Raw genomic sequence first — 20,067 nt, 5'->3', positions numbered from 1 at the left:
CTTGTTTCTTTAAAGTGGGACCTATAATGGTCACCTTTGCTTCAGTCCTGCGTTATTTGCAGATGAATCCAACCTTTTGTTTCATAATTCACTGTGTTACTATTAGGATACTGGCTGTTCCAAATAAATATTTTAATTATCGAAGTAGAATTATGAAGGAGTTTGACCAGTGTAATTTGCTGCTTCAGTATCTGCTATGTAGATGAATATAGTTTGAAGTTTATATAGATGCCGTAGTTCATTCTTCACAGCTGACATATCTTTTTAGTTGTCCTGATAATTAGCATAAACTTTTGTTTGAAACATGATTTTTATGGTGATCTTTTGTGTTCTCTCATAGATGTGGCTGCACTGGCATGTGGCCGTGAATTCTTGGTTAGTTCAAGTCGTGAATTACTGGACACAATGATGCACCTCCTGGGAGACATGAAGCCGGGACTCTGTACCAAATTTAAAGTGTATGATAACTTTTTTTTTTTCCTTTCAAATGAAATACATTATCTTGCAGTGTAGGTCATAGTGATGACAGCAGTTTTCCCACTCTCTCATTATTTCCTTTCCTGGAGAGAAAACATAATTTTTGGAAACTCTTTTCACAGTAGCATTCCTTGCAGATATACCAGGCTTGGCTACAAGGCTAGCTTCATCCAGGTTTTGTGTCTCTTTGGAGGTCTCTTAAGCGTCATAATAGTATGGAGATGAGCAGGGATGCACTCTTCTACCTTAGGAGGGGCTCATGAGTTGAGCGTCAGATAAGGAAGGTGAGGTCAAGTTTTAAAACAGAGAGGATGTGGGAAATGTGGACTCATATTTATTCTCTTCCAATACGAAGACTGTAAAATGCTACATCTGCTTAGTGAAGAAAGTGAGTTACGTATCTGCCAAGAGCAAAAATTAAATTAGTTTATGCTACTTAGTAGCCAGAAGCACCATGCACTTAAGTTTGTAAAAGGTAATGCCTATAAAGGGACCTTGTGACACAGCATTGTAAAGAAAAGGCCATGTTACACAGTTCAGATGCTGGAAAAGTTGTAGTTTCCAGCTGATGGAGAGATTAAATAAACTATTGTCTTTGTCTTTTTCTCAGAGCTGTTACAAGCTGAGGATATATGGCCTTGACTGAGCAAATTACCGTGGCTTAAGGAGTACTTGCTCATCTGCTAAGCTGTGGGCACTTGCCCTGTACACCTGGTTAATTTGTTCATGAAGATGGCTTAAGCGAGTCTTGTGGGTTTTTTAGTGGGACACACACACACAGACACACACACACAGAATTCATACCCAAGCCAGCTGTCACAGCTCAGGGGACAAACAGCAACCCTGTCAGCCACAGTAACTTGACTGCATCCATGCACCCATTTAGGCAGGTTGTATGTGATAAGCATGAAATCAGGCTCGGTCTTAACTTTGGATAGGTTTTATCTTGCCTGACCTCAGCTATCAGGAAGCTAGATGTCAAGTATCTGCTAACTGTCTGGGCTCCTTCCCACAGTGAGTGGAAGGAGATGGTGCTGTCAGATGATCGCGCGCTCAGCCCGTGTTAGGGGGAACAAGTTGCCCTCTGAAGGTGCTTGCCTTTCTCCGTTGAGTAGCGAGGGGGAAGCTGAATAGTCTGTGCTGTAGGTAGTGGTTAGATACTTTGATGTCAGTCATTTATTGTGTTTCCCGAGTGTTGGGCTTGAAGGTCAGCACTCAAAACAGGGTAGTTAACTCTTGGAACAGTGGGGGTTTTTTTGTAAAGCCCCCACTAAAAGATTTGTATGAGAATCTCAACTTAAGAAAGAAAAGGTAATTTGTGCCTTCATGTATATAACAACAAAAAAAAACATGAAAAGAGGACCTATACTGTTTCAAAATCTGTACAGAAAAAAAAAAAGGGATTTTATTTGGAGAGGAGGAGGGAGAGGAAAGTGTTCCTAAACACACACTCTGAATTTCAAGTGAATGTGTGTCTGTGGGTCCAGGTGAATTATATTTGATCATTTCAGATTGTATTAATGTAATTGGATTTGAGGGTCTTCCTTTTGAATTGATGTTTTGGGTGGTTTTTAAATTATATTTCAAAATCTGCCTGCTTTGCAGAAGAATTATACATGGTGATATAAACTTGGCTGCCATACAGCAATACTGATAAAATATACATAAAACAATTCCATGAAGTGGCTAGGGATTCAACAGGGACCAGCCTCTTGGGCTAACAATTGAGTGAAGCTTAAAAAAGAGGTTGCACAAGGTATTTGATAAGTGAGAAACATTAAGTATATGTTACAATAACTTGTATTCAGTGCAGTGATAATGTTTTCTGATGTTCCATGGAACCAACACTTGCCATTTGATAAAAAATTGCTGTATGATGACATTAGAGCAAATACCAGAAAGGAGATTTTTTTCTTCATGGCCTTGTCATGGAATGAGCGATCCTAATTTGCTCAAATGTTTTAGTGCAAAATGTTTCCCCTGTGTTTGGCTTTCATATCTGCGGTCAGGTTCCTTTTCGTCTGTGAGCTCCCTACGTGTCTTGTCACTGTTCAGTTCTTAAAACCCATTGCTAACACTAGATCTCCCAGTATCAGCTGGGAGATTTTACACTCTCCCAGCCCAGCAAAGAAGGGTTTGGGGGGTTGTTTAGTTTGTTCGTTTTTAAATTGTTCTCTGCATGTAAGGTTTTTTAGCTGCTTGTTAATCTTAAATAATCAACTTTTTCATATGCAGATGTGTCAGAAGAACTCCCTTTTCTTCCTACCATAAAATGAAAGACAATTGTGAGATAAGGATATGATAGTTAACATAAATTGTAGTGAAATTTCTAAGTTATGTATAGATGGACTCTGGAGTCATCATAAATAATGTTTACACATGCACACACATATGCATATACAGACAGACACATTTTTAAAACTATACCTCATAGATAAAAATGTCTGTACGTTATTTTGGAAATGCAATGTGTTTTTACTCAGAACATCACCATGGTATTACATGGAAGGACATAATCAACATAAAATGTAATCAGTTAAAGAAAAAAATTGGCTTATTTTCAAGGATATGTTTGTCCTTTGCTCGGTTTTGAGGTTTTACAATTCTTTTCTAGGTTTTATTTTCAAAAATATTTTTCTTTACTGTGTGGCAAATCAGGGGAAACTGTGAGTCTAATTCTACACACAGCATCAAACAAAGTAAGCTGATAGAGGAGTTCTCTTTCCTCTTCTAGTTCTAGCAATCCTGTGTTTTACTTGTACCAGTATATAAATTAAAAATTACAGGGGAAAGCTGTCATTTATTCCGGCACTGCTACAATATCCGTTGTAGTCCATGAGTATGTAATAAATATATTTAAGGCATCTACATGAGTGCTGGGACTGAAATCTCATGGGTGTCTTTGCCTTTCTGAAATAGCAGTGGTGTGAAAGACTTTAGGTTTTCTTCTCACTGGTATAGTGTTTGTTCAACATTTGTAATGGTTAGGCAATCAATAAACATTTACACAATTGTTTGTAGCTGTAATTAAATTGTTAGGAATATTCAACTTTGCTTATGTAGCAGTTGAAAGTAGACAGTAAAAATATGTACTTTAGTACATGAGTATAGTTTTTGTACTAATCCTATGTATTAAGCAAACGAGAAGGGGCTTTAGCTGTGCTTTTAGTTCTAGATTTTAAAGAAAGCATTGACAGATATAGTACTACAAGATGGTAATTAGATTTGTCTTGCCTAAATAGGAAGACTATGAAGTGCATAATTAAAAAGCCCTCCAAATTAGAAAAAAACCCAGAAAGTATTGTTTATCCAGTTATTGTGTGTGTCACGTTTGCTTCAATAAGCACTTTTGCAATAATTATCGCAAAAAATACTTGCTAGAATATGCAAGTACTAGAGGTGAAGGTGGTATAAAGGGCCTGGAAATGCTTCTATGTTGTGCTCAGGCGAGTGTGTTTAATTAGTAACAACATGCTACTACATTGGCTTGTGAGGTGGGTTATGTTGTCTTCTGACACTCCAAAACCACAGCACTTCCCTGGATCACCACCACCAGTCCCTTTTGTCTACACAAAGCAAACAAGTGAAATAAAAATACAAACATAGCAGTATCTTTTTACGTCACTTTATTTCTAACTGCAAATGTCAAACAGATTAAGGATGAAAGACATTGTCAAGAAATGTTAACACTTTCCATTATAAGATACTGTTTTATTGATCATTTTCATTCTGGCTGATCGTAGGTAATTATGGCTGTGCTCGTTTGTCAGGGTTTGGGTTCTGGAAGCCAAGTAAGAGCTGCAGAGGTTGTATGAAAAGAAGCTTATGGGCTTTACAAGCTGCAATTTCAGTTCCACAGCACCCCACGCTGCTTGTCAGTGGCCACTGATGCAGTAGATTTAATAATCTACATTTCTTCTTCCTACTGCTTAAGAGCCTAGGTGATCAAACTCACAGTGGTATAGCACGTAAGTTATGCCTCTTACAACTCAGTTTAGCCTGTAATGGATTACTTTCTTTCCTGCTTTCTGAAGGAATGCACGGAGAGTGTCTGAAAGTCTGCTGGTGGCATTGTAGCTTAAGCCATGAGAACTCATTTGAGAATAGGATGTGAGGTGTGAAGTCCATTCGGAATAACGTTATTTCCCTTTTGTTTGGAAATGGTGGCAGTGCAGTGACATGCAGGTTTATCACAGTCATGAGAGACAGCAGCAGCCAATCTGGCCCCAGAACAGAGGAGAACATTCCAGCCTGTTCCTGTTTCTCTGTAATTGTTTTGTATGCAACCCAGCATCCAGCTGTGAGTGGGTATGATGACATGTTCCGTAAATGTTATAGGAGCCCTGCTCATTCATCTTCCCTTTTCATCGTCCAGAAGATTGACTTGTGTGTTGTCATCTTTGAAAAGGAATAAAATAAAAAGTAATAGTGTGCATCATAGCATATCATAAAGTGTACTAATGCCCTGTCCCCCCAGGTACTCCACAGCTGTAAAGATGATCTGCATAAAAGGCAGGGCAGGAGAACATCGCTTAGGAGGGTGAAAGAATTTGTAAGACAACTTCTGACTCCAGAGTATGGCTCTTTTTTCAGGAACATCAGGGGCCTCTTGGCTCAAAGTTCATAGTACAGCAGTGATCTGATTCTGAAAGAGGCTGAGCATTAGTTTGTCTTGTTAATGTCAGTGGGGATTTTTTTCTGGATGTTTTCTGCTTTTGAGTATCAGGTCCCATTCCTACTGGAAGTTAGAGGGAAATTGAAATAATTTGCATTAAGCCCACTGAGACTCTGCTTAGCTGAAAAAGAAGTTTTTATCCACGAAAACCATAAACTTGTATCAGCAATGTGGAAGACAGTGTCACAACATCAACATCAAATGTTTGAAAGCAGAACTTAGTTCAGTGGAAACTGCAGGAGAAGATTTAATCCCAATGAAATGCTCTGCATTGAGTATTAGCAATTGTTCTGGATAGCTTTGGAAAGGGAGGCTCATTTTGAGCCCCATGTTACCATACTTGTCTGACAGTCGAAAACAGCTAAAAGCAAATTTTGACCCAGGCACTTTATCTGCATAAAGAAGCAAAGCTGCCATTTCTGTATGCAGCTTCCTGTAGCTTACAACATTACCTCAGCTCTGTCATGGCTAAGGCTGAGGGGGTACCAGTAGCCAAACCCCCTTTCCCTGATGGGTTTCAGATTTTGCAAGTTACTGACCATACTGAAAGCTTTTCATGTTTGCAGTAACTTCTGCTGTGGGAGAAGCCAGTGGGATCGGCCGGCTAGAGCACGCCTTTTAAAATGCAGAGCCTTCTCCAGCCTACCTGTTTTTCTCTCTGTAGAAAAGTTGAGACTTTGGTTTAGTTTATAACCTGTGATGTATGCAGCCCCAAAATGACTAATGAACTTCCTATTTTAGAAGGCTGATAAATTAGGAAATCCTGGGTTGGAAGCTTTTGAAAATGTGGCCGAAATGAACATATACTTACTATGTGTATTTTTATTTTGACGTTTACTGACGTGCAAGGGACGGTCTTGGTTTTGGTTTGTCAGAGATGTCGTCTTAGTTTTTTTTCAATGCTCAATTAAGGAAATGTTTTCTAGCTGCCAGGCCATAGATCTTCTCTGTTACCTGCAAGACAGGATACAGGTTCTGTCCTCCTTCAACATCAATGACCGTGATAAAAGACCAAAAAAAATCACGTTCTGGGAAAAAAAAAAAAAGGCTTTGAGTAGGCCCAAATGTTATTTGGAAACAGTTTTGAAGAGGTGCGGGTGAGAGTACTGTTTGGCCTGTGGTATTCTGGTGTTGATCTACACTCAGACAAGAGCACAGTTTAAAGCCAAATTGAATTCCAGTGTTATTGACTTTAAGGAAAAAAAATTTCCACTTGTACCTTGAACATAAGCAGTCTGGATTCCTGAAGGCAGAGTAAATAGGAAAGTCCATGATGACATTTTAAGAGACAAGCAGTCGTTTTTTTTCACAGCAGGGTCTCACTCGATGACCTGGATTGTATGGCCCAGCCTGCGTGCGAGGGGCTGTACAGCAGGTAGAGCAAGCCGGTTCTCTGCCTTGCACCCATAGCAGAAGGGACGAGTCCAGCTTAGGAGGGAGTGTGCTAAGCTGAGCTGGGACTAGTAATACAATCCTTTTCTCTCCTTCAGGCCTGTCCCCTTCTTCCAGGTGCTTCTGTAGGCGTACTAACTTCCCCTGCCAGCAGAGAGAGACTACATTGGTGTTTGCTGTATGCTGGCTATGTATTGCATCTGTTCCCATTTGCAGGAGGAACAGGAGGATATGTGAGAGAGGATGGCATAAGCAATGTGTCTGTGTTTCAGCTGACCGGAGGGTCAGTGTACAGAAAGGCCGGTGTTGCACAACTGATGGAGCAGAGACTTCCGTTGACGTTTCTAGTACTCACTATACAGTCTTGATTTCTGTGTTTCCTTGTGGCCCTTTCATTTGTCAAGGCAAACAGCTTATTTAAGATGATTGTCTGTCCAGTGGGGATCGTCACCACGAAAGCTCTGTTGTATAGGTTGTGTGGTCACATAAAGCCAAGTCCTGGTTTTGCACATCTCACGTAATGAATCTCATGGAGTTTGAGATTTTGTTACTCTCGCATGGGTTATTTTTCCATGTGTTTGAAATACGTGATTTAACAGTAGAAACAAGGTTTTGCACAACACTGCTTATATATAATGTGAGACTTGTCTTTCTTATCAAAATATGAATTATTAGAGTAGGCTTCTACATCAGTACATGCTTGGCATAAATAGCAAAAGATGCTAAAACATGCAGAGAAGTCAAAGGTCATCACATCTTTTTTCTTTCAATTCTAGGCTAATGCTAATGTCACTTTACAATGTGAGTATCAACTTGAAAGGCTTGAAGTACATCAGTGAAAGTCCAGGTTTTATTCCTTTGCTTTGGTGGCTATTGAATGGTAAGTTGCTCTGAGAACCTTGTAAATTGTGTCTTTGGGGATTGTAGATTGGCAATAGGTGTTGCAAATAACAAAACAGAAATTTATATCTGTAACCTGATTATGTATAGCTTTTGTCAGATTAAAAGTAAACAAAAAGGGCAAATAGCTAAACCAAGAAGATGCATATTTCCCACAACATTTTTGGCACTCTATGTAATATGCCATTAATATAAAATCTATGAATGGTAGAATTAAAAATAGGGAATGGAGAAATTTGATGAAGTGGATTAAAAAAAGCCACCTGTGTTTTCACATACCAACTTTAAAATAAACCCTGAGGAGAAACTATGTATCAGTTCATTACCATTTAACAAAAGAAAATTTAACTGTTCTGACACATTTTGGGGAAAGAAGCCAGGCTCTGTAACTACACTCACCCGTGACAAAAGTGACCCTTTCTACAGCTGAAGAGAGGCCTTGTGCTCCAATAGGATGTGGGGTTGCAGGGCATGAGTACTGTTCCCAGCTTTGCCTTTGGCCAGTGCAGGACTTCAAGGACATCAAGGACTTCTGTTGCCCCTGTCAGGTACATGAGTGACATCAAGGCTCTGCTCTTTTGGAGGCTTCAAATCCCTATGTAGGAGCCAGCGGAGATTGACGTTGCCAATGTGCGTTGGACTTGGCTGGCAGCTGTGCGCACAGCTCGTAAGGGACAGTAAGGACAGCAGTAAGGGCAGAGCCATGACACTGTCCTGCCTATGAACTGCTCCTAGAGTTGCTCTGTTTTGGCTTTCTCAAGTTCTTGTGGCTTGTCTGTGAGAAGATTTTGGTGTGCAGTTCATAAGACCGGGGAGGTTAGTCATCCTGGCACTCTATGCTGCTATGCAAAACCCTGCTAAAATACAATTAGTGAATACTAACAGCAGCTGAAGTGAGAGAGGTTGCATCTGCTTTTTCAAGGAATTACTCTGATATTGAAGTTTTGGAAAAGCTTTGATTTGGGCTGGTAAACTGGAAGCTACTTTCATTGCTCATAGTTCCCTCTACTATTTTACAGAAAATGTAGGTACTTGTGCTTTTCACCAAATAATTTCCTGCTTTGCAATGCCATAGGCTCTCTCTTCTGAGATCTCAGAAAATTAAGTAATCCTTGTAAGACTGTTGGAAAACACCAGTTTTATAGTTTTTTTTAATATAGTTTGAGAAAAATTGTATTCTCAGAGAACACTGAATACGTGGTCCTTTGTTCTGCTGTGCTTAGAAATTTAACATATATTAGTCCAGATTTTCCTTTTACTTTATGTTTGCCTAATATATACATAAGCTGTTGTTCTAGCAAAAAAAAACCAACCAACCCAAAACACCCTCAAAAACCCTGTTTAACTATGAGTTCCTAAATGTGCCCTTCTAAATGTTGTGATAAAACAAAGAAGCTAATCATTTGATGCAGTCTGTTGTTTGAAGAAGGGTCCTAGGTTGCATAAGAGGATGAAATGGGGCACAGTTATAATTAATTTGCAGCTGCTAATGGAAATAAGAAATGGAAAGGCTACTCTGCATTTTGAAAGTGTTAATTGTGTATGGCTGGGTTGTAGAAGGAAGGACAAGCATGGCTAATTCCTTCACTTTTTGATAATAAAGTTCTCCAGTTACAGCAAAGGAGGAAGATTCTCAGATAAACCATGTGCTGATTCAGATTTCTGACTTTGGAGTAAGTCTGCTTACTGTCAAGGGAGAGGGCTGACTAGTTTGTATATCAGATGAGAGGTCAGATCCAAGACCTGATCTTGTTCCTGTCATTTTGTATGAGATCTCTGTAGTTCCCTACGTTTAATCTATTTCTAAATGTTTCAACTTGCAAAACTCAGTAGCTTCCTCCCACTCCCACTCCTCTCCTGTTTCTGTGGCCAGCATCTTCAGCTTTTGCTAGCTGTGATTCAGCTTATAAACACCTGGAGCTGCTACAGCATAAGGTCTTAACAGTTTTTTTCCACGCAAGAGAGTAAAGCACTACACTCTGCTGGCAGGGTATCCTGTATATGCTGCCTTCCTGCAGGAAGCTTCTTCAAAGAGTGTTTTGATTAAGGCTTGTGAGATGATTCAGCTTTCCACAGTTCTGTAAGCTTTTATCAGCATTTCCACTAAGAGAGGCCCCAGAAATCATTCTCTGACTTTTTATTTATTTTCAGAGAATCATCCTGTTTGCTTTTCCATCGTCAATCTACAAGTGTCTGTGACCTCAGCCTATACATCAAGGCCATTTTTCTCCCAGTGGCTTGTACGCAGCTGATAAACCCCTCAAATTCCTTCTCTGAATTCTCAGTCTCTGCCCAGTTGTCTTGTCCCCTGAAGAAGAATGTCCTTCCCATTAAGTTAAGAGAGCAAATAATTAACTTGATTTTCTTTATTCCCCTTTGTTGTATCGGAAGCAAAGGGGGATTTGATTCAGGTTGTCTAGCAGGCTCTTTGAAGACATAGAAATACGCCTTGACATTGAATACACAGATTGGAAGAGAAAGGAGGAAAAATCTAATAAAGATTTCTAGTGGAGTAAGAATGTTAATAGCAAACTGGGTTCATCTGTCTTACTGTCTTTGGACAATTTGGATGAGCTGGTATGACTTCACACTCACTAACAAGAATTCTTAATAGCTCTTTCTGCTGGAGGCTATACTGATGATAGGAGAAAAACAAATGTTTGACACACTTTCTGAAGATAATGCAGATTTCTGTAGTTTTAGCACTTTGAGGTGGGCTATTTTTTCTTTTTTTTCCACCTTATTAAACACTGTCTAAAAGATGAGCACCCTTTAATAAGCAACACTGATCACTGAAGAATATACTCTGATAGCTTACGTAGCTGTTGTATTCTTGCGTAGGTATCAGCTATGCCTACCTATACCTTCCCAGCCTGCTGCCAGCATAAAACACGTGAGTGATGACTCAGATTTCTGTCCATGGAGCAGCTTGTGGGATCAGTAGAGTTCACTTCTTGTGGAGCACCATTTGTTTGCAGAGCAGCTGTTCCCATCTTGGAGAAAATAGGCAGCTTTAGTTTCCTCCATCAGCTGCTGTCCCTGTGTTGATGTCTTGGCTAAGGGTTTCGCATAACTTTCAGATTTAAAGAAGCCCTGTCCTCAGCAACAGAAAAATAAGTTATATAATTTTGAGTAGAAATCCACCTGAGATTTGTCAATATTTTTTTCTGGTGCTTTACATCTATAGATGCAGTAAGACTTTAATTCTGTATTTCCCAAAGAGGTAGACTGGGACTTTTTATTGCCAAGGCTCTTCTGAAGAATAAGAAGTTGCAGTCAGCTCAGGTATTACTAATAAAGACTAGATTTATGTTTTTCACTTTTGATCATACATAACATCTACCAACAAATGGGTGCTGGAGAAAAAGGGTCTAGGATCTTCTCTGGGTTTTTTGGTTTGGTTTTTTTGGTGTTTTGTTTTGTTTTTTCTTTTTTTTTAAACTATCCTGTACCTTTATTTTGGTTTTCCCTACTTTTCTTTTCTTTGAATGCAGTTAAAAAAAATTCTCTCCTTGGATACATGAGAAAGTCTCTCTGAATTCCACACTATGTCAGTGACTTTTCTCATCTATAGCTGGGAAATTGCTCCAGGTACTTCATTAAACAAAAGACAACAAGAGAAGTATGACTAATTTTAGATCTTGCCCTTCAGTTTCCTCCACCACAGTTCCACATGGAAATCTAACTTTGTTTATCCAAATTCTTTGCAAATGACAGTCTCTATTATAAATGCCTGTATGAAGCACATTCTCATTTTGCTAATGCTGCCTGCAACCTTCAATATTTGCTTTGACTAACCCTGAAGGTTTCTAATGCCTTGCTTTTCTGTCTGAATTGGTTATGGCTGTGAGAGTTTTTGAAAATTCAGGTTGTTTGCATGGCAGCATGTTATTTAAAAGACATCTGGACAAATAGAGCCTCCCTATTTATAAACCGATGTCTGTATTCAAACAAATTTTGGTTCGTAAATCAAAACCTCAGTTACCAGTCTTTCAAGTGCTCAAAAGTTTCATACTCTTCAGACTATGAAACTAATCTTAAAAAGAGGATTACCCTTCTTGGCCTTTAAGACCACATCCATTTTCTTAAATGCAAAGATGTCAGCTCTGACGCAGAAAGTTCCTGAACCACAGTTAGCTGAGAGGCTGGAAGAGTGGCTGGGGGACCAGCTGAACACTGGACGCTTGCCCTTTTCCATACTCTTCTCTAAGCAGCTGCTGCAGAAGATACTTGCCCAGATGGAGCTCCGGCTGGGCTTGGTGTGCCTGTCCTTGCCATCTGAGCAGGAGTCTCTTGACTAGGTCCTTGCCCTGCCTAACAGCAGACTCATGGAAACTGACGTTCTCCTGAGGAGCACAGTGTTTCTCCTTTTGTGAATATATGTAAGAAACCTTAACTCTGGTAAATGCATCTGTGACTGTAAAGCATTGGTTTCTTCTTACATTGTTACTCTCGTTCAGTAGCTACTGTGAGAATCCTCAGAAGCCCAAGCTAGGATTTATGGGAGCTGGACAACGTATCTAACAGCTCACCCACGAATCTGCCAGCTGCAGGCAACATTTGTGCAAGCTCCTTTTCACTCGCAGCCCCTAAGTAGCAGTCAGGCAAATCGGGACCGAATTGCTGCTTCTATCTGGACCCTGGCAGTCTCTCTCAAGGATTTCCCTGATAAAAGCATGACAAGCATGTGTCTGTAGGAGAGTGGGGAGCTCTGGTTAGCTGAACTCCATGTGAGAGCAGCCACCTGGCCATGGAGGACACTGAAGCAAACCCAGCTGTTATACAGGAGCTGGGGCAAATACGTTGCAGAGAGAAAGTACATTTGTGTCTATAGGAGTTGCAGCAGCAGAGCTCAGTCTTTTTTCTGCCATGGTGTTCTCCCTGCTCCTTCCCCACATAGCATCTTTATTGCAACACTTCTTGTCTCCTCAGACCTATCACCATGACGAAAATGTCCAGAAAACTCTCTGCTGCTGCAGATACTAGCTCAGCTCTGCCAGCATTGGCAATGCAAAGAGATCTTACGTGGGGCAAGCTGTGGCCCTGGCTCTCTCTGTTAGACATGCTGTGAACGTAGGTAGTTTGACTGGTTCATAAAAAGGAAAGGGGGAGTGGCAGGTCACCCCTTCCTGCTAGAATCAGACAGTAATTGAATTGAATGACATTTATGACAGTGGTGGGAAGCTTTTGAAATACTTCTCTTGCACATAGACATAGCTGTAAACAGCTTGCTGGTAATAAATCTTGCATTCAGGTGGCCAGGGAATGGTATGGGCATGTGTAAATTGACTTCACACAACTTGGAGCCAATTGCAGATAAGCTGTTTAGCATTGATGTAATGCAATTACTTAAACCCTGCTGTAGGGGACAGTTCATCTGAGAGCATGGTGCTAATGACAGATGTGACTAAAATCTGTCCACGTTATCAGTTGCTTTTGTCAGTGACTGAAAGCCAGTGACATCAAACGGTAGTGCTGGCAGCTAGCAGAACGTCAGCAAACTACAGCAGTTTCAACACCTTGTTAAAATTGCATCAGCATTTTATGATGGTGGTAGGCTTACGCTACGCTTAGATCCCTGACTGAGGCAAGCAGCTTGATTTCTTCCCCTATTCCCCAGAAATAATGACTGTAGTTTTCAAATTTTAGTTGAAGAGATGTGTGCTAGTTGTTGGGAGGATATGATGCAGTGATTTGATTACAGCTAAAGGATTTTTTGATCTTGTACAAACAAAATGTTACTCAGCTAGTGTAGAAATGACTAAATCTGGAAGCTATTGAAATAAATATAATGCTGAATAATGAAGATTCCTTACATTTCTTCTGAGTATTCTTTAGACAGGGTTTTTGGAAAAAATCCCTAATGATATTGGAGAGACAAGAGAAAGACTTCTAGGGTATTTTTTTTTAAATCCTCTTAGAAAACATGATTATCCCTAATAAGTAGTAGTCTCAAAACCGCATGTAATCCTAAGGGAGTATATTTTAAGGCATATGTATTTATTTAACTCGAAGCATCTCAAAATACATGCAAAACAATGGCAATCAGAGGTTAAATGTGTATTAAGTAATCTTCTGGTGCAGGATCATTTCCTTCCTTTGCTGTATGCCCGAGTGCCTAATCTGTTCTTCATTTGAGTGACTCAAGCCGTTAAGCTTCCCTGGCTCCTGCTGGAGATTCTTCCTAGAACCAGCTCTTACGGGAAAATGTTCTTGCTCGTCAAGCTGGAAATCATTTCCTGATCTCCTACAGATCCTAATTTTGTTAGCTCCCCTGCTAACGCTTCTTCCCTGATCAATTCTTTACTTTCTACAGCCTTTAATCACTTGCAGGTAATAGTAATGTAGATGCCTGTAAACAGTATTAATAACAAAGCACTTTTGATCCAGGGATTTAAAACAACTTACATATATGAAGCTTCCCAGCAGTACTGCAAGCCATTAAAAGTATTAATGGCTTTATTTCATGGAGGAATAATGGCACACGGAGGAAGACTCTCATGAACTACATAGATTTTACTCCCAAAAGCTTCTTTCTTCTTACCTGTTTGGGCTATGGTTTGTTGCTGCTATTTCCAGTGAATAAATGTAGAATAATACTAAGTACAGAGAAAGGGGGCAGGTGATATGTGCAGAGTTTGAACATTATATCTGGCAAAAAAAATAGGAATTAAAAAAAACCTCTGGCAGGCATGAAGACAAAAATTGAAGGAATGGGAGAACGAATGCAAAGCTTTTAGTCACATTTTGATTAGGTCAGAATAAATCTGACAACCAAAACTTGCACCCAGGTTTTTTCAAAATGATTCACTGAAGTGTTGCTGCCCAAGAAATTGGACATAAAGTCTTGCTGTCTGTGAGGCTGAGTGGCAGCATTTCTCCATGAGTTATGACTGCTCATCACTCAGAAAATTGGACCTGCAGGTACTGCTGGAGATGATGATGGAAAGAGACTCCTTAGAGCCTTCAGCCCAGGTGGCAGCAATAGGAGTGGCTGTGCTATGGGTAAGGCCACTTCTGTGGGCTGTGCAGCACTAATCATTGTTTTTTTAAATGCTGATTTGAATGTCTAAAGTTGTCCAGTATGCCCAATAGCGAAGATTCTCGTTGCACAGAAAATCAGAAAATGCATGTTATTGTTTAGTTTTGGACGATTCCTGTGTCCTCAGATTGTGCCCCACTCTGCTACTTTCCCAGGAGAAAGTAGAATACCTTTCTCAAGAGGTTTACACTTTAAATGGGGAAGAATGTATGAGAGAAAAGACCTACATATCTCACTTACGATAGAAAATGGAGGGAGAGAGAGTGCCTGGCTTGTGGGTATAGATCAGTTGTCACAATCTTTAATACTGTACTTCAGCCATGTGCTAGTGGGAGTTACTTAAAAATTCCCATCTCGACAGTCAGTTTCATGCTTAAAGTCGTAGTTGTCTTCACTGTCCATCACATTCTGTCTTCTCCCCTGGGTGCTTTCAACATTTCCCCTTACGCTTTAATGAATAATCATCCTTAGTCCTTTTTCAAGTCACCAGTGTTAGGTATTAAATAAGCCAGGAAAGGAAAGAACTTGCCTCAGCCCACCAAATGATTCCTTCAAACTCAGTACAGTGGCTTATTGCTGCACTGCATTTGTGCTCCTTCAGTGAGATTTTGGTCTCTGTGGTGATTTTGTGTGCAAAGTGATCTGAATTAATTTTTCTCAACATTTCTGCACAATGCTTTATCAAAAGCTTGCTGAAGACTAGGTATGCTGATGACAAAAACATAAAAATTGCATGGCACATGGAACAAATAACTACTTCAGCCATAAAAATATATTATATATTGGAATATGCAGAATATGCAGAATATGCAGAATAGAGAAGTGCAAAAATGGGGCTTTCTACCAGATGCTTTTGATAAAGCTATAAACAACTAAATGCAAATGGACTGTTGTGAACGATTAAAATATAATGCTCCTAATGTTTCAGTAATTAAAAATACATCCTGTGTTCTTAACAGTAGAGTTGTCATATGTCTTCCTAGCTTAAGTCAGTCAAAGGTCTTTGCTGTGTTTCTCTGACGCATTCCTAAGCAGCAGTGCTTAGCTTCAGTACCCATTTCAATTTTGTGTAGACTGAATTAAACACTTAGAAGGTTGATACATGGTTACCAGAAAGTTTTATAAAGATTAATATTTTATTGAGCTTTGAAGAAATCTGAAGGCTTGTATAAAAAGAAATTAAAGAAAAGCCTCGTGATTTACTGCAGATTTGATTAGTTGGTCTGTTTGTTTTTTAAGTCTGAATAGTCATGGGATGGATATAGCTTGTTCTGCTCTTAAATTGGATTGCATCCAACAGTACGTCTTGGCTACTGACTGGATAAATTCAAGTTGATAAATTCTCTGATTTATAGCATTTTCAACATATGAAAAACAAGAGAAAGGTTCCTGGTTATCTCTCCCTCCCAAACACTGCTGAGCACAAGCTGCTGAGGAGGGCAAGATGTTGTTTTCAGGTTCCTTCTAGAGCCAGCCAGCCAGTACCAAATGGCAGCTGTGAATTACAAAACTTCAGTTATTCCCTGTCTGCCTGGTGGGTCATGAGGAATGGCACTGTAGAGCTTTAATGCTACATTTTTGGACTCGCTTCTAATAAGCACTGGATTTTTTCCTCCCCTACTTTTAGACCCAGATGCAGAAGTTTGTCTTCATGCTTTGCGGCTCCTCCAGTCTGTGATTCTGGAGCCAGAAGTATTAGCCAAGTCAGCCTCTGAGATGCGTGATACTTTGCCATTTCAGCGTATCATTGCACTGTCAAAGAGCCGCAATGCAGATCTGCAGGCACTTGCAAAAGAACTACTTGAAGATCTTAAAATACTTGAGTATGAAGTATAGAAGAGCTCTATGACACCAACTGCTTACGTCTTTCCTATATTTTTGTGCTGCAAGAGTTGTTGGAGATGGGCTTGACTGAAAAAACCTCTGCCTAATTTCCTCTGACAAAATCCTTTTTGGAAATTAGTAACCCAACTACAATAATACTTGGGAAAATGTGTTGGGGTTTAGCTGCCCAAATATAATCTTAGGTGATCTGATAGAGATGGGACAGACTTAATTTCTTTGAGTTAGGATTTTGTTGATAAGCGGTTTCCAAAATGATCCTGGTTATGTTGTCTGTTAACGTATATAGGGAGTAAAGCAGTCTTCTCATTCATTGACAATATATAGTTTGTTGCAGTGGTAAATAATCCTTTTGGTCCATCCTTAAGAATTACTGTACTGTGAGGAAAACTTTGTTGCTTTGCATAACTCTTCTGTGTCAGAATGCATCCCAAGTTCCAGTTTTATTGATGTTATTTCTTACCTCTCTTTTTCTATTCTAATAAAAGAAAACTTACATTCTGTAGTGTGTCATGGATTCTGCTTTCAAAATTTGCATTCAGATTCACTCGAACTGCAAGTCGATCCAGGCATACTAGAAACTGAGCCATTGTTTTTTTTCAAAAGCCCTGGAAAAAGGAAATGAATTACTGTTGTCCGTGGTACCTAGTTGTGCGCTGAAGAGGCTAAAATGAACTGCTTCTCTTGTGAGCAGCATTGCATTCCCTCACAACTGTGGTGGTTGTTAGAGCTTCTGTGTACAGGTTGCTTACCTCAGTGGTAAATACGAACATTCGTGTGCTTTGTATTGGTAGAGTTTACACATTTTTTAGAAAAAAACAGCATCCATTTCTGTGATGACAGAAAGAAACACAGCTAGTTAGGTGATGCTATTCAAGGGAATAGCAAATGAGAAATGCAATGCTGTGGTAGCAACTTTTTCCATACTAAAGTTATGGTACCTCAGCTGTGAACCCAACGTATTAACAAAATATAATGTGGACTTCTAATCCAAATGTATAGAAAACATGAAGTAAACTTCATAGGATTTAAATATTGTGATTGGTGGACAGTTTTAGAGGAAGACCATTGTAAAATGTGTAAGTTAAGATATAGGTCATCTCCCATTAGGCTATTTGCAGAATGATGAATGTTCAGAGTTAGAAATGTAATATATTGGCTGAAAATTACTTGAAATAATTGGCTCAAATGCTACTAACAGTAGCAGTCTGATTTGGGACTGTCTAAAATGAAGATTAAGATACAGATCTCATACATGAAAGGGTTACATGGGGTTCTGCTATGTCTGATTCAACACTACATTGCACTTACCAAGTTCAGATTTTTGCAAGGCTTTATATCTTCTTTAAAGCATGCTTTCTTTGGATTTGTTTTCTTATCTTGCTATCCTAGTTAAACCTCCTAGAGTTTAATCCTAAAGGGATCAAAATGATAATTGGGAATTTCCTGGAATATCAACTCATGAAAGTGTTCAATTTTAAGAAACGCTAAAGGGCATCCACTTTCCATTTAATTGGTATCTGCTCATGAAGGTCTTTCATCAAACTTTTGGAAGCCAGTAAATGAAAAGAAAAAAGTAGTTATGTGAGCAGAAGAGCTGGTGAAGCCTCATGTCCTGTGGATTTGAGATATTTCTTGAAAATTTCCCTGTCCTTCCCAGCCCTTCCCCCTGAAACCGAGTCCACCCAAGGGGCAGCATGGAGCGCATGAGCTGAGGGTGACACAGATGCTCATGGCCAGGTTAGTAAGCTGTGGCGCTGGGCTGGTTAGCTGCCGCCAAGCAGGGTGTACACCACTCTGCTAGCGTTGCCCTCGTGACGGTTTTAATTTAGGTCTCTTCTGCTGTTACCCTAGCTGGTCCTGGAGCTTGAGGGAGCTTAATTATCTTTGAGAAGTCTTCCCCCTCTGTCAAGTTTGCTGGGAGCTGACTGACAGATTCATTGTTATGAGAGGGACTGGCAATGCAATTGCACCTCATTTCCATATGGAATCAGGAAACAAAACACTCAGGACTGTTCATTTTAATTGTGTGCCCACTGGCATGGTCAGCACTTAAAAGCCATGCTAAAATAGGTGATTTGAGACACTACAGTTTTTCCCCAGCTAGGTGCTCAGATTCGATGATGATAAGTCTTTGAATGTCTCCCAGATGACTTTATTTTCAGGTGTAGCTCGCCAGGACTGTTTCTTCAGAATCAAGCCATCAATGATCCACTGACCTTGAGAAAGTCTTTTTTCTGTACTAAGTGTTTCATTATGCAAGACTGATAAATAAGAAAAAGTCCCCCCATCTGTGAAACACAGTGTATCTTCAGAAATACCAGAGAGCAAAAATATCAGAAGCATCAGAGAGAACCTGTGACAAACAGGCTTCTAGGAGAGTCTTTGTTTTCCCTGAATTTACTTTGTCTAGGTGTTTGCAATTAATGCTATAGTTTTAATTCTTTATTTGGGTTTATGGAAAAGAAAAAGACAACATTTGAGGGAAAGTTGTTATCATAGGGAAGCAAATTCATAATACTTTTTGGTTTGGCAAAAAAAAAAAAAGGGTCACTGGAGTCAAATTGTGCTGAAGCAAGGCAAGTGGATAGAAGCCAGGGATAAGCCTGACCCCTTAACATTTCAGAGCGTTTGAAATTTCATTAAGGTTTCTCATACTTAAATATTTCAGTAAAATAAGTTGGACGTTACTAGTTGCAGATTGCATTATGAGCTGTTATATCTTTTTGCTGTTTTTCAGGTTCCTTTATTCCCCAGTCCCCCATTTGATGGAGCCAGGGACCAGCCCCCTCCTTCTGCTCCTCTACAGGTCTAGGGCTGTGTTGCAATTAGTTGAACGTTTTTGCTGTGGGAATGAAGCCTGCAGCTTTCCATACAGGCATCTGCTATACCCCATGCATACTGTTGGATGTGTCATGGTGGGATTCTCCCGGACCTTGGCATCTATCATAACGAAATGATCTGTACTCTCCAATCAGCGGCATCAATGCCTTCTTTGTTGTTTCTTTCTCCATGCTAAAATTGGTGGGAGTCTCACGCCATCGGCTGTAGAGGAAGCTCCAGTGACTTGCTGAGACAAGGTGCCCAGTGTTTAGTTTAGATGGCTAAAATTAGGTGAGATGGGTCCTACCCTTTGGTGTCTATTTTGCAATAATAGATACAGAGCAAGTTTTCAGGTTACTCTACTGTTCACAGACAGCATTTTAGAATCTCGTTTGTCAATAAGCTTGAGAAATCCCTGTTTGGAGGAGAAGAGCGTTTAAAGTCTTAATTTGTCTTCATGCGGCTAGTGCCAGAAATTAGGCTGTTAGGTAACTGTGGATCTCCTTTGAGTCTCCCTCTCCCCTGAAACACATATTTTTTGGCAGTTTATGAATAAAAGGAAGTCTCTAAATAACAGGTGGTGCTCCAAAAACTTAGAGTGTGTCAAAGCTTTATCTACAAAGTTGAACAATGGGTGATATACAGAACACAATATGACACTATAAGGTGCTGCTGCAGTTAAAGACTGGTTAACATATGCATTATAAATCTCTGGTTTTACTTTGCTGTGAAGTTTTGCTTTTGTCTGAAACTGTGGGCCATTAGGAAGTTTTACTGGTTTAAAATCAAGAATTCAGAATACGCTGTGGAAAACACCGGCTTTAGAATGTTGCTTTTTCTGGATCCTGTTGAAAAGTTCGGGATTCTTCTGTGTAGTAATTGATTAATTGCATTGCTAGCTTTCAGGAGAAAAGGT

At 39.8% G+C, this 20,067-nt stretch overlaps 1 protein-coding gene across 4 annotated transcripts in view; it reads left to right on the top strand.

Moving 5' to 3' along the window:
- The window catches only part of HSF2BP (heat shock transcription factor 2 binding protein), a 34,947-nt gene extending 18,162 nt beyond the window's left edge, over positions 1-16,785 (top strand). For all 4 annotated transcript variants that reach the window (XM_072847448.1, XM_072847455.1, XM_072847440.1 and 1 more), the window contains exons 6-8: positions 341-458; positions 7,321-7,424; positions 16,114-16,785. In XM_072847448.1, the coding sequence (XP_072703549.1) occupies positions 341-458; positions 7,321-7,424; positions 16,114-16,322 (431 nt within the window). In that variant the 3' untranslated portion in view covers positions 16,323-16,785. The remainder of the gene's footprint in view (positions 1-340; positions 459-7,320; positions 7,425-16,113) is intronic.
- The last annotated feature ends 3,282 nt before the right edge of the window (positions 16,786-20,067 follow it).

The sequence above is a fragment of the Ciconia boyciana genome, chromosome 1 (assembly GCF_034638445.1).
Source record: "Ciconia boyciana chromosome 1, ASM3463844v1, whole genome shotgun sequence".
NCBI lineage: Eukaryota > Metazoa > Chordata > Aves > Ciconiiformes > Ciconiidae > Ciconia > Ciconia boyciana.
The sequence above is the reverse complement of the archived record's forward strand: the minus strand, read 5'-3'. Positions and strand labels throughout refer to the sequence as shown.